Source organism: Mesoplodon densirostris, chromosome 2, assembly GCF_025265405.1.
Source record: "Mesoplodon densirostris isolate mMesDen1 chromosome 2, mMesDen1 primary haplotype, whole genome shotgun sequence".
Taxonomy (NCBI): domain Eukaryota; kingdom Metazoa; phylum Chordata; class Mammalia; order Artiodactyla; family Ziphiidae; genus Mesoplodon; species Mesoplodon densirostris.
This window is the reverse complement of record NC_082662.1, coordinates 17772580-17789804: the sequence shown is the minus strand read 5'-3', so window position 1 is coordinate 17789804 and position 17225 is coordinate 17772580. Positions and strand designations below refer to the sequence as shown.

The window sequence follows — 17225 nt, the reverse complement described above, 5'->3', positions numbered from 1 at the left end:
ATCCTCCCTAAGCTTCTGAGTTACTCAATTCTTCTGATTCTCCTTATATTTAACAATTGTTCTTCTGGACCTTCTTTCTAGGGTCCTCCCCCTGTTCCCAAAACATCAGGTGAAGGAGCTAGCCATGTGGCTGTGCAGGGGAAGAAAGTTCCAGGTAAAGGACACAGCAAATGTAAAGGTCCTGAGGCATGGGTCTGCTTAGGGTGGTTATGGAACTGGGAGGAAGACTGTCGTTGGAACACAGCTGGAGAGAGTGTGGTAGGAAATGAGCTCTGGCCAATAAGGTGTAGAGGGGAGGGACTCGGTCATTTACTTTGAATGAGGTGCTAAGTTTTTGGAGGTTTTTGAGCAGGGGAATGTTCTTCTGGTTTACATGCCAAGAAGACTATAAAGAGGTGTTGGGGGAGGAGAAAATTTTCCCCTCTACCCCCTTGAGTCCTTGTAGCTAGACTAGTAATAAAATTGACACAAGACAGATTAAAAGGAGAAAAAGAAACAAATTTTAATTCATGTGCATGGAGGCCCCATAGAAATGGGACCTAAGAAGTGGCCAAAGCAGGCAGCTTTTATAGTTTTTAGACAAAGAAATAATAAATTTGTGAGAAATTGACAGGACAAAGAAACTAAGGTTTCGGGTGCTCAATTAATGAAGAATCTAAACAGAGTTTGGTCTTGGGGCAGTAAATTAAAGAAATGACAAGGTTTGTTTATCTAGGCTTCTCAGCCTGAATTCCCTATCTTTGACGATAGATAAGGATGTCCTCTACCTCCAGATGCTGGGAGTGCACCTTTCACATGAAAGACTTATTTCCTGCTTTCAGGGAGACAGAAAGGAGGGTCAGAGTGTATCCCTCTTGCATTTCTTAAGTAACTGTAATTCAAAATAATCAATAGGCCATTGAGGCACATTTTGGGGCAGCCTACTCCGGGCCCCAAGAGGCAAGGGTGAAAAGAGGAGACCAGTTAGGAAGTTTTTGCAGCAATCCAGGTGAGAGGCCAGGTGGTAACAGTCCCTGTACAGTAGTTGCATTCTGTATATATTTTGAAGGCACACACAGTTGACAGGATTTGGGGAAGTTCTGCATGGCGATGTAAGAGAGAGAGAGGTTAAAGGTTAAAGGTACAGCTAAGAGGATGGAGCTGCTACCTGCTGAGATGGGGAAGATTACAGAAGGACAATCTGTCCTTTTGGGGGTGGCTGGAAGTAGAACATGTTTTGGATCTTTAAAGTGCAAAGTACCTATCATACATTGGAGATGCCAGGTATGCAGTAGGATATACAAGTCTGGCATTTTAGGAGCAAGGTCAGGTCAGGAGATAATGGAATTTGCGAGTCATTAACACACAGCTGGTATTTAAAGCCACAGGAGATGAGATCACCCAGGGAGTAAATGTAGTTAGATAAGTCCAAGCACAACCCTAGGCCACTAAAGTTTACAGGTTAGAGAGATGAGAAAGAATCAGCAAAGGGCACTGAAAAAGAATGGCCAGTGGGTGATGGAAAAACCAGGAGAAGGTGGTGTCCTGCTGAAACTGAGGAGGACCCTATGGGGCTCTCTGGTACTAAGCCTTTCTGTTTCTCCCATTTCTTGTTTGTAGAAAATAGGCTCCATTCAGCCTCCATGACTTTCCCTGAGTTCCAAAGGGCAGGTTCAAATGGTTGCTAATCAGGGAAGGGAAAGAATGCAGAAACAGGGGGGGAAGAGTCCAGAAACAATAGTGCAGCCTTGTGGCAGGGTCCTGGTTCCTCCTCAAGGCATACATAACAATATCTGAGTTTTTCTGCAGGAACTAAGGCCCCCAGACAGGTGGAGGATGGTAACTTCAGGCTGAGCACGAGATTCCTGGAGTATCGCCATGTTATCTCACCACCAACCAATCAGAAGAAAGCCACATACCCTGCAGCCTTCACCCCAAATTTTGCCTATAAAACTTCTCCCCCCAAACCATCAGGGAGTTCAGGTTTTTTTGAGCAGGAGCCAGCTGTTCTCCTTGCTTGGCCATGCAATAAACCTTTCTCTGCTCCAAACTCCAACATTTCAGTTTGTTTGGCTTCACTGTGCATTGGGCACATGAACTTGTGTTCAGTAACACTGCAAGTTACGAGAAGAACGTGTTCCCAAGAGGAGAGAGTGAAGAACTAGGTCAAATGCTGTGGACAGGTCAAGTAAGAGTGTGAACTCACCACTGAATTTAACAACGTGGAGGACTTTGGTGACCTTTATGTGGTTGGTTGTGGGGCAAGAGCCTGATTTAGAACGGGTTTAAGAGGGATAGGAAATTAGGGAACTGGAGAAGAGTCTAAATCACTCTTTCCAGGAGTTCTGCTATAAAGAAGAGCAGAGAAGTGGGATGGTAGCTGGCGGGGGATGTGGGAGTCAAGAGAGGGTTTGTTAAAACTGGGAGAAATTACAGCATGTATCTAATGCTGATGAGAATCACCCCATAGAGAATGGAAAATCCATGATGCAGGAGCAATATATCCATCCTGCAAGATTCAGACTCATGTCTCCTATCTCTACATGGATGTCCCTGATGCACTTAAAATGCAATTTATTAAAAACTGAAATCACCATCTCCCTTCTAAACCTTCTCCTTCTCTACTTTTTATCTCATTTGGTAGAAACTCTATTCGCTTAATTACTCAAGTTAGAAAACTGGCATATAGCAGTGACAGCACAATGAATAATATTCACGATTTTATTATGTGCTAAGTGAGGTAATGACACAGGGAGCTGTAAGCACCTAGGAAAGGGCTATGACCTACACCTGAAGGTCAAATAACAGAAAGGTAAACAGACTTTGCTTAGACCAACTTATCAAGTTTAGCAATTCCGTGTCCTAAATATCTTTCAAGTTTGCCTCCTCATTCCATACCTATTACACTGCCCCATTCTGGCCTTCATTATCTCTGGCTTGTATTACTTCTGTAGTCTTACAAGGTTTCTCTGTCTCTGTCCTTGACCTAGACTGAGGAAGTTATACAAAATGAAAATCCCCCTTATATCACTCACCAGCTTTAAACATTTCAATGAGTCCCTCAGATAAAGCAAAGTCTTAGCCAGCCTCTCAAAGTCTCACCTCCCCTTCTCAGAGTTTGTGGCCTCATACCAAGAAGTTTCTCTCTTCTGTGTTTTTGTTCCTTGTAGTTCCCTTTGTCTAGAATGGTACCTTTCTTCTAACCTGGCTAAGTTCTACTCATCTATTAAGGGTGGATTTAGGAGTTATCCCTCCTGGGAAGACTTTCCCCAAGTACTCCAAACCTTCCAAGTAAGGGAAGGGGACCTTACTTTAAGTTTCTACTATTGTCCCCTCACCGCCACCCCCCCACCCGACTCTTGCTTAAGTGCGAGGACCATGTCTTATTTTCATCGTTCCTTCAGTGAACGTTTGTCTAAACAATTGCACACATAAAGCATCCAGTCTGGGTAATTCCCTGGTGGTCCAGTGGTTAGGACTCCACGCTCTCACTACCGAGGGCTCAGGTTCTATCCCTGGTCAGGGGAAACTAAAACCCCACAAGCTGTGCAGTGCAGCCAAAAAAAAAAAAAAAAAAAAAAAAAAAAAAGCATCCAGTCCAAGGTTACCCAGCCGGCAAGCTATTGAGTATTGTGTCAGAAGTTAGTGCTTAGATCGCCACAGGGCTCTCATTAAAATGCAAAGTTTTCAAAATCCTCACTCAAGCAGTACCCTTTACAGTTCGCAAAACACTCTGATAAGGATACTCTTTATATCCAGAAGCAGAGATTGAAAAAAGGAAATGTTTTCAAACCCTGCAGCTAAAGAGGACCATCATTAAAGAAGGAAGAAATCAGCATATGGAGATAACAGCAGTGAGGAGGGTCCACCACCTGCAATGATGACCTTCCAGGGCAGAGAAACCCCGCCCAGGGACCCGCTTGCACCTCAGCACAAGCCAAGGCACAGCAAATCCACTACTGCGAAGACTACAAATCCCAGCATGCCTGGCACGCAACGCATGCCGGGACACGTAGTTCAGTTCTAGCTCAGGAAAAGGCCAGAACGTCACGTGACGTCAGGAGGGCTCAGGAAAGGAGTCAGAACCGGTCCAGGTTCCAGTTAACCCTTCCAACGAGCCGACCCTGGTTTCTTTGGTGTCCCAGGTTTCAGGTCCCACCCCACAATCCAGCGGACCTATGGTGTGCGTTGAGCAGCCTCTCGCGTGATCCTTCACGGTTAAAGGGGAAGTACCAGAGGGCAAGAACAGGCAGCCTTTAGCCTTCGAGGTGCCCGCTTGGAAGATTAGTGGTGCGCAGAACGCTATCCTGGACAGGAGCTGAGACGTCGCTTCCCCTGCAGCGCCGGTGAGGACGTGGCAAGGGTCTCGACTAGCGGCTTCCCCTTCCTCCGCCCGTCGGGCCAGAGGCGCGGGAGGCGCAAAGACTGCTGGGAACGCGCATGCGCCCACCGCGGAGGGGAGTACACCTCCAACGTCTGTGGGTGCGGGGGGTGTCGGGTGTCCGCGGAGGCGCTTTGCGGCCGGTCGTGCGGGTCGGGTGCGGGCGCGCGGGCTGGCGCCCCGGCAGAGGCGCGCACAGGTGATTGACTGGCTAGCTGGCTGAGGGAGCGCCTGGTCCTCATCGCTGGCAGGTGGCGGAGCCCATTTGGGCGGCGGTGGAGGCGGCTGCGGCAGCCTGGGCGGCCGGGCTCAGGAGGCACTCCTCGGGCCAAGGCCATGGCCCCGCGGCTGCAGCTGGAGAAGGCGGCCTGGCGCTGGGCGGAGACGGTGCGGCCCGAGGAGGTGTCGCAGGAGCACATCGAGACCGCCTACCGCATCTGGCTGGAACCCTGCATCCGCGGCGTGTGCAGGTGAGGCCCGCGCACCGGGCCTCGCGCCCCCCTCGCGTCGGACCTTGGAAAACCAGGCCCGGGGCTGTGGGAAGGAAGACGGTGGCCCTTTCCGTGCATCTAGCAGGCGTGCAGAGAACAAGGTGGAGGTTTCCTCCTTTCCGCCTTCTGGGCGACCTGGGAAAGGCAGCCTTTCCGGGCTCTGCACGGAGGTGATGATGCTGAAAGCCCTTCAGAAAAGGTTTTGGGTTCTTATTAGAAGATGGCGGTGGAGATGGTTGAAGGCAGGAGCTGAGACCTTAGCAAACGTTGGTGATTGGTATATACTGGCCACTGCTCGGTTTTTTGGTTTGTAAAATAGGAACTTCTGCGAAGTGAGCTTTATCACTGTATATCTCGTATTGGTGTTGACGCTGAAGGCGTGATCATATTTTTGGGTAGGGCGGCTTTAGGAAAACGTACGGTTAGCCTGCGTCATCGGTACCCTTCATCCCCAGTTGACCTTCCCATCTCTCGGTAATCTAGTATTTTTTAGCCTTTTTTGGGGGGGTGGGGGGTCGCTCTGACTCAACACCACTCTACCGAGTACAAAGTTTGAGCTGTGTAAGTGCTGTCCTTCACTTCTACTTAGCCCGTGAACCTTGCCTTTCCTTTTAGATCGAATCCTTAGCTGTTTTTACACCTTTTAACGCGGGAACTATAGTTTGTGTCCGGAATGTTGTTGAATTGACTTGGCCAAGCCGAGCATGCTCAGTAGCCTTTCATCAAGCATTTAGTAGACTTTCTGGAGTTTTTACATTCCACGGTGGGATGCGGAAGGAATGGAAGTCAGGGTCTCAGATTTGGAGCTTTAAGTCTAGTATGGGAAGTGAAACAAGTTAGAGAGCTTCCATAAAGCAGACGAATAATTCCAAGCTCTGGGAGTCTGGCTCACGAGGAGAGCAACAGTCAGTACTGGAATGACGTGGCCGTGTATAACAGATAAGCTTCAGTCAGTTTCTCCACTTATTAGGTTCCAGAGTAACCAAAAAATATAAACTCTTTCACTGTAATAGTTATGATTTTAATGGAAGTAAAGGAGTAGAAATTAGCTGAGATCGCTATAAGGGGAATGTCACGGATGTGAGTTTTAAGCTGCAATTGCAAGGTTTATATCCAAGCAGTTTTTTTCATAAACATCTTTGAGATATAATGCACACATCATATGATTCACCCATTTAAAATGTACAACCCAGTATTTTTTATTTGTATAGTCACAGGGTTGTTCAGCCCTCAGCACAATCCGACCCCCCTAAAAGAAGCTCTGTACCCGTTAGCTTGGCACTCAATCCTCCCTGTAAACCCCACTCCCCCTCCCCCCCAGTTCGAAGTAACTACTGATATACTTTCTGCCTCTAAATTTGCCTATTCTGTCCATTTCGTGTAAATGGAATCATACAGTATGTGGACTTTTATGACTGGCTTCTTTGACAGCATAATGTTTTCAAGGATCATCCATGTTGTAGTATTTGTCAGTATTTCATTTCATTAAAAATCGTTTTGTAAAAGTCATGTAAAACGCACAACGAAATTTACCATTTAAAAAAAATTATTTATTTTTGGCTGCGTTGGGTCTTCTTTGCTGCTCGCAGGCTTTCTCTAGTTGTGGCGAGCAGGGGCTACTCTTCATTGCGGTGCGCGGGCTGCTTATTGCAGTGGCTTCTCTTTGCGGAGCATGGGCTCAAGGCACGCGGGCTTCAGTAGTTGTGTGTGGGCTCAGTAGTTGTGGTTCGTGGGCTCTAGAGCGCAGGCTCAGTAGTTGTGTGCGGGCTTAGTTGCTCTGTGGCATGTGGGATCTTCCCGGACCAGGGCTCGAACCCGTGTCCCCTGCATTAGCAGGCGGATTCTTAACCACTGTGCCACCAGGGAAGTCCCACTATTTTTAAAGTATACAGTTACACGGCATTAAGTACCTTTACGATATTGTACAAACATCACCATTGTTTAGTTCCAGAACTTCTTCCATTACCCTAAAAGGAAACTCCGTATCCATTAAACTCCAGTCACTTCCCATTTCCCCCTCCCCCACCCCCTGGCAACCACTAATCTTTTTGTCTGTAGATTTCTTTATTCTGGATATTTTTTTAGAAAATATTTTTAATTAATTAATTAATTAATGGCTGCATTGGATCTTCGTTGCTGCACGTGGGCTTTCATTGTGGTGGCTTCTTTCTTCGCGGAGCACGGGCTCCAGGTGCGCGGGCTTCAGTAGTTGTGGCTCGCAGGCTCCATAGTTGTGGCGCACGGGCTTAGCTGCTCCGCGGCATGCGGGATCTTCCCAGACCAGGGCTTGAACCCGTGTCCCCTGCACTGGCAGGCGGACTCCCAACCACTGCGCCACCAGGGAAGCCCAATTCTGGATATTTTATATAAGTGGAATCGTACAATACGTGGCCTTTTTTTGGTCTGGCGTTCACTTAGCATAATGTTTTCAAGGGTCATCCATGTTATAGCATGTATCAGTATTTTATTCCTTTTTTATGGTTGAATAATATTCCATTGTTGGATATACCACATTTTATCTATTCATCAGTTGATGGATTTAAATTTTCCCCCCAACTTTATTGAGGAATAATTGACAAATATAACTATATATTTAAAGTGTACAACATGATAATTTGATGGACATTGTGGAATGATTACCAAGATCAGGGCAATTAACACATCCATCATCTCACAGCATAGTTAAGTTGATGGATATTTTGGTTATTTCCGCTTTCTGGCTGTTGTGAATAATGTTGCTATGAACATTTGTGCACAAGTTTTTGTTTGAACACCTATTTTCAGTTCTTTGGGATATATACCTAGGAGTGGAATTGCTGGATCATAAGATAACTATGTTTAACATTTTGAGGAACTGACAAATTGTTTTCCAAAGTGGCTGCACTATTTTACACACTCACAGACAATATATGAAGATTCCATTTTCTCCTCATCCTTACACTTTTTGTCTTATAGCCATCCTAGTGGGTGTGAAGTGGTATCTCATTGTGGTTTTGCTTTGCATTTTCCTGATGACTAATAAGGTTGAGCATCTTTTCATGTGCTTATTGGCCATTTGTAGATCTTTGGAGAGAGGTCTTTTCACATCCTTTGCCCATTTTAAAATTGGATTGTCTTTATTATTGAGTTCTAAGAGTTCTTTATATATTCTGGATATAAGTCCCATGTATTTGCAAATATTTTCTCATTCTGTGGGTTCTCTTTTCCCTTTTTTTAAAAAAAATGCTTCTCTTATTTATTTATTTATTTTTGGCTGCGTTGGGTCTTCATTGCTGCAGGGGCTTTCTTTAGTTGCTGAGAGCAGGGGCTGCTCTTTGTTGCAGTGTTTCTCATTGTGGTGGTTTCTCGTTGCAGAGCACGGGCTCTAGGCACGTGGGCTTCAGTAGTTGTGACACGCGGGCTCAGCAGTTGTGGTGCACAGGCTTAGTTGCTCTGCGGCACGTGGAGTCTTCCTGCACCAGGGCTCGAACCTGTGTCCCCTGCATTGCCAGACAGATTCTTAACCACTGCACCACCAGGCCATGTCCCCTGTATTGGCGGGCAGATACTTAACCACTACACCACCAGGGAAGTCCGGTTTTGCCTTCTTTGAACCAGCACATAGCACAAAGAGCCTGGGAATGTTGAGTCAGTCACCAAAGTTTTGGAAAGGGGTTAAAGTTAGGCAGTGACCTGCTGTAGCGCCCCTCCCCGCTCCACCTGTCAAAGGATGGGGAGCCTTCTGAATTCCTCCTTATTTGTTGACATCTGGTTAGACACCCGTTTGTGATTATGAAATAAAATGGTAGAGGGACAAGAATGTTCTTAATTAGAGGGGACTAGTTTGGAAGGGAGTTTCTGAACTCAGTTAATGGACCTAACTAATCCTAAGCAACTTTCATTCTGATAGAGTGGTGACATTTGGAGTTACAGAGACAATTTGAAGTTTCGAGGAAAATTCAGACAGTAAATGGTTATTATTGGAACCATTTCAGTAATCCTTCTCTCTCTCCCTCCCTCCCTCTCTTTCCTTCTCCCTTTCTCTCTCTCTGTGTGTACTCACACAAATCACTTTTTAGAAATCTGGTGCTGCATTAGGCAAAGCCTTAGTGTAGTCGGGGGTCTTCCCTGGAAGCAGGAGAGTTGGCTTGCTATCCTTCATTGATTTCTACCTGGGCTGTGTGAAATGATGTCCTAAGAGCCAAGAAACTAAAAGGTGTTGAGGGAGAAAAACAAAGCAATAACTCTTTTAAATGACCACGCAGAGGTAGTAGTATCTCCACCCTCCTCTCCCATTCAAATAATAAAATTTCTTTGTACTGCATAGCATCTATGAAATCATTGACTAAATTTCTGTCCATTGTGCTGGAAAACATACTCCTAAATGACTGATCCTTGGAGATCTGTCAAAACAGAGCTAAAACTACCACTCTTACCTATGGTCAGTGTAGAAGGAACTTAAGTCATTTGCACCCCTAGATACTTAGCCTACTGTTATTTTTTTCCCACTTTGCAGTTTTTGATTTGTGAAAAATCGTTTCCTTTCTATACAGTTTTGAATATCATCGCAGATGTCTCCTTTTCCTTCTAGCCCACACCATCTAATCAGCTCCCAAGTCCTATTGATTTCATTGCATTGATATGCTGGAATTCAGCTTTCTTCCATTGCTTGCATTGCCAGCTAAATTGGTTTAGACTAGGAAAATTGTTATGTCTCAGGCTTTGTTCAGCCTCGGTCCATCATTTACATTGCTGCAAAAGCGTTTGTTGGCCTAAAATCACAGCGAATAATGTCACAGCTGCTTAGCATGTCATACCAAACATTTGGGGAATCTGCCCCCTGCCTACTGCTGTAGCCACTTGGTGTTCTTATATCCATGGCCCTAGAAAAAAAAGTACCTGTTAGAATTCTTCATTTTGTTTCATTGCCACAGTGTCAAACATATTCTGTGGACATGTGCCCAGAAGCATTGAAACAAAATATTGGTGCCATTTAACATTTTGAGACATTTTCTCAAGTTTTTCCAAAAGTGTTGTGTTTAACAATGAATGGACAATGACTCTCACTTTACCCTGATTCATGATCAAAACTTTTTTTTTTGGCCGTACCGCGCAGCCTGTGGAACTTCCCCGACCAGGGATCAAACCTGGGCCCACTACAGCGGAAGAACAGAGTCTTAACCACTGGACCACCAGGGAAGTCCATCACCAAAACTTTTTTTGCCGATTTCATAAGTGAAAACATCTTTCATGGCTGTTTTAAACTCACATTTCTCTGGAGCTGAATATTTTCCCGTGTTTGTTAACTGGTCTTATAAGAAAGCTTAGAGGAAGAGGGGCAAAGCTGTTTTTAAGAATTCAGAGATCTGGGAGTTCCCTGGAAGTCTGATGGTTAGGACTTTTCACTGCCGTGGCCCTGGGTTCAATCCCTGGTTAGGGAACTGAGATTCTGCAAGCAGCGCGGCCAAAAAAAAAAAAAAAAAATTAGGAGATCTGTTAGAGACTGAAATGGATCGTTGGCTCTTGGGGGTGAGTTAATAACAGAAAAAGCTTTATTTCGTTAGTCCATATTTGTTAGGGTTCCTAGATACAGGTGACAGAAACTTTAACATAGTGTAAGGGAAGTGCCTCAGTTAACAAATCTAAGGAGGTGTTTGTTTTAATTCAGGAAAGATGTGGACAAATAAATCATGGCTAGGGCAGGGAAACACTTGAGCCCAGGAGAGATTCATGAACCTCTTCCAGCTGTTTCTCATGCAAATCAGCATGTTGTTTCCTTCTTGTTAGGACAGCTAAGCTGTCAGAAGGGTCTGCCACTGAAGAGGGATTGTTATTTTGGGGTTGTTTTCTCTTTCTCTCAGTTCCCATTTTAAATATCTTGTGAGGCTGTTTTTGGGTGCTGAATGGGAGCTGCATCTCAGCAGCTCTTGCTAGAACCACAAGAACGGAGGAACAGATTTGTTCTCAAAGAAAAAAAAAAGGGGGAGCTGAAGAAACTAGGCATGTACAGTAATAGTCAACTGCCACACAAAACAAAAACCTAGTCGTAAGCCGACTGATGCATAAGTAAATGAGACACGAGTAGTGGGAGAGAGCCAGGGGAGAACCAGGATGAGTGCTCCTCATGCTTTGTTTTTGTTTGTGACTCAGTTCTCCCTCTCTGGTTCCCCTGTAGGCAGAAGGAAGGATTTCTGGGAAGAAGACCAGTGGGGAGTGGGTAGTGGGTACAGTTACAAGGTTGTAGGAAATTACTGTTTCAGAGAAGGTGAATGGCATCACTCTACCTAGATTAAATCGGGGCTACTTGTGACCTTGAAAAAGTTACTTGCTTTTTAAGCCAGCATTAGCAAATTCAGATGCTTTCTAGGGCCAAGTAAGTTGTATAAATTTGAGTCAACAGGCTAGGGTATTTACACGTCAAACATGTAAACATGTGTCCCTGTCTCACGTGTCTCAGCCTCCTTGATCTGTCTCTTCTTACACTGATGGAAACACGTATGCAGAAGTATTTTTCCACTATAAGAAAATTGGTACAAACAGGATGATAGATGATACTTGACACCTGTAGCCCACTCCTAATGCGGATAAAAAGGAGCTTGGGGCTTTGGAGACTGAGTGGGAGAGGTTTTCTTCTACAGGGGGATTTTCATCTAGCCTTCTGTACATGGTATTCTGCTGCACTGCTTAGGTTGGCTTGGAAGTAATGGCTTATAGTAGAAATTTTTATTTATTTACTTATTTATTTATCTTTGGCTGCGTTGGGTCTTCGTTGCTGCGCTTGGGCTTCCTCTAGTTGCTGCGAGTGGGGGTTACTCTTCATTGCGGTGCGCAGGCTTCTCATTGCTGTGGCTTCTCGTTGCGGAGCACAGGCTCTAAGCGCGCGAGCTTTAGTAGTTGTGGCTCGCGGGCTCTAGAGCACAGGCTCAGTAGCTACGGGCTAGCGCACGGGCTTAGTTGCTCCGCAGCATGTGGGATTTTCCTGGACCAGGGCTCGAACCTGTGTCCCCTGCATTGGCAGGCAGATTCTTAACCACTGCGCCACCAGGGAGTCCCAATGGAAATGTTTTTATGATTTATGCTTCTTAAGTAGATTCTCCACTGCTCCAAACAAGAAAATAAATAAACAAACAAAAAAATCCTCCACAACATTGAGCCCATGTACCAAAAAAAAGGCTTGGCCTCAATTTGGAAAGCTTTAATTGGTTAGCCTAAGCTATTTTTAATGCAGTGGCTCACGACTGACTTTGGTTCTCACCTGGAGTGTGTCCTTAGGCACCCGGAAGCCATAGGTTCTCTGGGGAGGAGGGTGGCGGCTGGTGCTTTAACACAGGTTCATCTCATCTACACGGTGATGGCATTTTAGCTGATGGAACCTTATTCAGTAATACCTCACCATCAGTTAATTTAAGAAAAGCAAAAACAAAAAAACAACGCCAGCGTTCTAGGGCTAAATAATACAAGTTGCTCCCAACTTCTCACGTCTGTTTTTGGAAGTCTTTTTAAAGTTAAAGAAACCTATTGCGTGACATTTTTAGTTCATAGCTGTGTATTTTATTTGCTCGTTGAGGCCAACTTTGGACCACGTGTACAAGATTTATTGTGTTGTGTGGGAGGGGAGGAGCGTGGACAAGCAGAGCCTCCTTTTGTTCATTTTCTCTATTTTGCTGTTAGGAACAGGAGACTAAAATCAGAATGGTTCTAATGGAACCGTAGTTTTCTGAGAGAATGATCTGTGCTTTTGACCCACAGGAGAGTGAGTGCCTGTCTTCCCAGCCAAAACCTGTGAAAGACTTAGCCCTCCCTTGTTTACGAGGAGAAAACAAACTTGGTATACCTTTGAAAAGCATATTGGAAAGAGCAAGTACATACTTACTTAGTTTTAGAGATAACATTTTCACTATAGTTGCTGATGCTAACTTTTTCTGTTCTAAAGACCTTGCAGTTCAGTGCCGTGAGTTGTAATTTGGGGGTGGGATGGGGTGCGGATCCCAGCTCCCTGACCACGGACTGAACCCAGGCCCTCTGCACTGAAAGTGCAGAGTCCTAACCACTGGACTGCCAGAGAATTCCCTGTAATTTTCTTTTTAAAATATCTTCCTTTTTTTTTTTTTTTTTTTTTTTTTTTTTAAAGAATCTGCCTGGTAAGTCCTTGCCCCTATTCCAAGGAAAGATTTTAGGTTTCTTTCCCCTGTCCCTGAATCAGGTTTTTTTGTTTGTTTCTTTATATCTTCTCTTGGTAGAAGAGAAAAATTACTTTTGTGTAAAAGGAGAGATTGTTTTTACTCATTGTAATTCCCTTGTAGTAGTCCTTTACCATTAGAAGTGAGTTATAGGCACAAAAAATAACTCCTTTTAGATCCGCGCCACCCCCCCCCATGGATCAGTTATACTTTTATTTCCTTGGTAAGTTACTTTCCAACTTGGCTTTGACATAATCCTGACAAAACTGCTCTTAAGTTGGCCAAACTTGTTTTCATTTTTATTTTTTAAAGCCAAGAAGACAGTGTGTTTAAGTGGAATATTAAGAACCATTACTTATTTCTCGAATATGTAGTACTTCCCAGAGTTCTAAATCTGAAAGATATAAAAGGTGATGGGGGAGCATAGGAAACCCTTTATTCTTAGTTTTGCAGCCAGCAGGTAGAGGTAAACCTCCTCAAAGATGGTTGTTCCCAGATTATAGTGCGTCTTTTTATCTAAACAAACAAACAAACAGGTCTGTCATACCCCAAACACACACACTTTTTTTGGCCACACCACCTGGCGTGCGGGATGGGATCTTAGTTCCTTGACCAGGGATCAAACCCGCGCCCCCTGCATTGGGAGCACGGGGTCTTAGCCACTGGACCACCAGGGAAGCCCCCTTCACACTCTTTTTTTTATTTATTTTTATTTTTATTTTTTTCGAGGTTTTTTTTTTTAATTAATTAATTTATTTATTTTTGCTGTGTTGAGTCTTCATTTCTGTGTGAGGGCTTTCTCTAGTTGTGGCAAGCGGGGGCCACTCTTCATCGCGGTGCGCGGGCCTCTCACTATCGCAGCCTCTTGTTGCGTGTGGGATCCTCCCAGACCAGGGCTCGAACCCGTGTCCCCTGCATTAGCAGGCAGACTCTCAACCACTGCGCCACCAGGGAAGCCCCCTCTTTTTTTAATTTTTAAAGATTTAACTTTATTTATTTTTGGCTGCATTGGGTCTTCTTTGCTGTGCATGGGCTTTCTCTTGGGCTTTCTCTTGTTGCGGAGCATGGGCTCTAGGCACGTGGGCTTCAGTAGGTGTGGCTCGTGGGCTCCGTAGTTGTGGTTCGCGGGCTGTAGAGTGCAAGCTCAGCAGTTGTGGCGCACGGGCTTAGTTGCTCCGTGGCATGTGGGATATTCCCAGACCAGGGCTCGAACCCGTGTCCCCTGCCTTGGCAGGTGGATTCTTAACCACTGCGCCACCAGGGAAGTCCCCCCCACACCCATTTTTAAACACTGCTTTGTTCCTTGCTTTTTTCAACTAATGATATTGTTACATATCACAACATAATAAAGTTTCTCCTTATCTTTTTTTCCTAATTACAGTAGTTTCCATTGCTTGGCTGTATTATTTAGCAGATTCCTATTGATGGGCATTTATAGTGTTTCCAATCTTTTACTGCTGTCAGTAAAGCTTTAGTGGGTAACCTTCTGAAATATTCAGAACATACTGATTTAATAAAGTCCTTCACAGCAAAAGAAAATCTAGGCTCCTATGTTGCAGTCAGTTGTGTATCTTAAGTCTCCTTTAATCTGGATAATTACTCAGTCTTTCTTTGTATTTCATTATATGGAGGTTTTTTTTTTTAACATCTTTATTGGAGTGTAATTGCTTTACAATGGTGTGTTAGTTTCTGCTTTATAACAAAGTGAATCAGCTATACATATACATATATCCCCATATCTATATGGAGGGGTTTTTTTTTTTTTTTTTTGCGGTACGCGGGCCTCTCACTGTTGTGGCCTCTCCCGTTGCGGAGAACAGGCTCCGGACGCGCAGGCTCAGCGGCCATGGCTCACGGGCTCAGCCGCTCTGCCGCATGTGGGATCTTCCCGGACCGGGGCACGAACCCGTGTCCCCTGCATCGGCATGCGGACTCTCAACCACTGCGCCACCAGGGAAGCCCTATATGGAGGTTTTTTAAAAGTATAGGACACTTACTTTGCAGAAAGCTTCTCAACTTGGATTTGTCTGGTGTTGGCTTATAATTAGGTTTAGGTTATTCGCTTTGGTAGGAAAACCACAGAAGTGCTCTTAGTGCATCACGCCGGGAGGGGCATACAGTTAAGTAGACCCATTACTGGCTACTTCAACTTTGATCCTTTGGTTAGGTGGTATCTGCCAGGTTTCTCCACTGAAAGTTACTATATTTCCTTTTGTAATTAATAAACAACTTGTGCTGAGATACTTTGAGACTATGTGAATATTCTGTTACTCCTCAAACTTTCCTACACTGGCATCCATTGACAGTCCTTGCATGATTTCGTTGTTAATCTGATGGATGCCAGCCACATGGTGAATTTCTAATTCTGTCCTTTCTTCCACATTGATAGTTGGCTATCTTCCTTAAGGAGGAATTTCTCATCCATCCATCCGTCCACCCACCTTACTGTGGATTCCTACATTATTGAGCAGGTTGTAATCCGATCATTATTTTGTTGCTCAGATTGTTCCAGATTTGGGTACTGGGAGGCCCATCCAAGCTCTAACATGTCCCCCTTATTCTTTGAGTACATCCTTATTTTAGGGGCACAGCAATATGTCCATGTTTATCTTGCCCAGGCTTCAAATTGGCCATTTCTCCCAGGAGCTCTGGGCTCTTCGAGTGGGGAATATTTAGAAATCAAGATCTGCTTGCCTGGGTGTGTTCATGTTACTGCTTTTAGGCCCTCGGCTGACAAAAGAGCTGTCTCATTTAGGCTGCCCATTAAATCTAAATTTCAGATAGACAGCAAATACTTTTTAAAATATAAATGTCATTTATCTGAAATTCAAATAACTTCTGTCCTGTGTTTTATCTGGCAACACTAATCTACCTGTCTGTATATATTAAGACCCTGTGGATTTTGACTTAACACCTGTCATTCCTAATCAATACTGCAGGGTTGGTTTTATTCTTCTTCCCTTATTTGTAACTTTCCTCTCCAAAACTTGATTCCCTTCATCCCCAGTATACATGTACTTATTTGTTCAATTGCAGAATGCACAGAAAGTTTCAGAATTGTTAACCCATGTATCTTTGAAAAGGAAGCTATTAAATAAGTTTGTTGTTCGTTTCTTTTTTTTTTTTTTTTTTTTTGCCGTACGCGGGCCTCTCACTGCTGTGGCCTCTCCTGTTGCGGAGCACAGGCTCCAGACGCGCAGGCTCAGTAGTCGTGGCTCACGGGCCCAGCCGCTCCGCAGCATGTGGGATCTTCCCGGACCAGGGCACGAACCCGTGTCCCCTGCATCGGCATGTGGACTCTCAACCACTGCGCCACCAGGGAAGCCCTGTTGTTCGTTTCTTATGTCTTTATCCTGACACTAATAAACTTGCTAATGACCAAGTTCAAGTTACTTGGGTCAGTGCCCCACCCTCTTCCTTTCAGTGTATGTTACTCAGTTGAAATGTTATTGTTTGTGTTGAATTTAGGGTTCCCTCCATCCTTACTGATTTGTGTGTAACATTCACATGGCCCCCAAATTCAACAGTGTATGGAACGGTATATTCAGGAAAATGTCCAACGCTTCTTTTTTTAAAAAAATCTTAATCCTACTCATGTTCTACAGGTAACCAGTTTCACTGGTCTCTGATTTATCCTTTTGGTGTTTTTCTTTTTTTTATACTGTTATTTTTTTATTGAAGTATTGTTGATTTACAATGTTGTGTTAATTACTGTACAGCAAAGTGATTCAGTTACACACACGCATATATACATTTGTGTTTTCCTTTTTGCTCAAATGAGCAGATACATGTGTATGTTATTCCCCATCTTTCTTAACACAAAAAATGGCATGCTATAGATAACTCTCTTGCACTTTGCTTTTTGCTCATTAATATATCTTAGAAATCACATCAGTTCACAGAGATCGTCATGTGTTTTTCCTGTCACAGTTGTGTGGTACTCCATTGTGTGGATGTACCATATTCCCTATGTTTGGTCATTTGGGTTATTTCCAGTATTTTGCAATCACAGACAATGCTGTAATGAATAACCTAGTGTATGTGTTTTTGCACTGTTGGAGGTCTGTCTTCAGGATGAATTCTTAGAAGTGAAATGGATAGGTCAAAAAGTAGGTGTGTATGTAGATTTGTTAGCAATTTCAAAATTCCCTTCTGTAAGAGTCCTACCAGTTGGCATTCTCATCAGCAGTAGATGAGTTCTGTTTCCCCACAGCC

At 44.3% G+C, this 17225-nt stretch overlaps 1 protein-coding gene across 6 annotated transcripts in view; it reads left to right on the top strand.

Moving 5' to 3' along the window:
- Positions 1 to 4397: 4397 nt before the first annotated feature.
- Positions 4398 to 17225, top strand: part of USP48 (ubiquitin specific peptidase 48) — a 67770-nt gene continuing 54942 nt past the window's right edge. For 4 of the 6 annotated variants that reach the window (XM_060089114.1, XM_060089113.1, XM_060089112.1 and 1 more), the window contains exon 1: positions 4398 to 4830. In XM_060089114.1, coding sequence (XP_059945097.1) covers positions 4697 to 4830 — 134 coding nt within the window. In that variant the 5' untranslated portion in view covers positions 4398 to 4696. The remainder of the gene's footprint in view (positions 4831 to 17225) is intronic. The other 2 variants (XM_060089110.1, XM_060089109.1) reach the window with 1 other exon arrangement.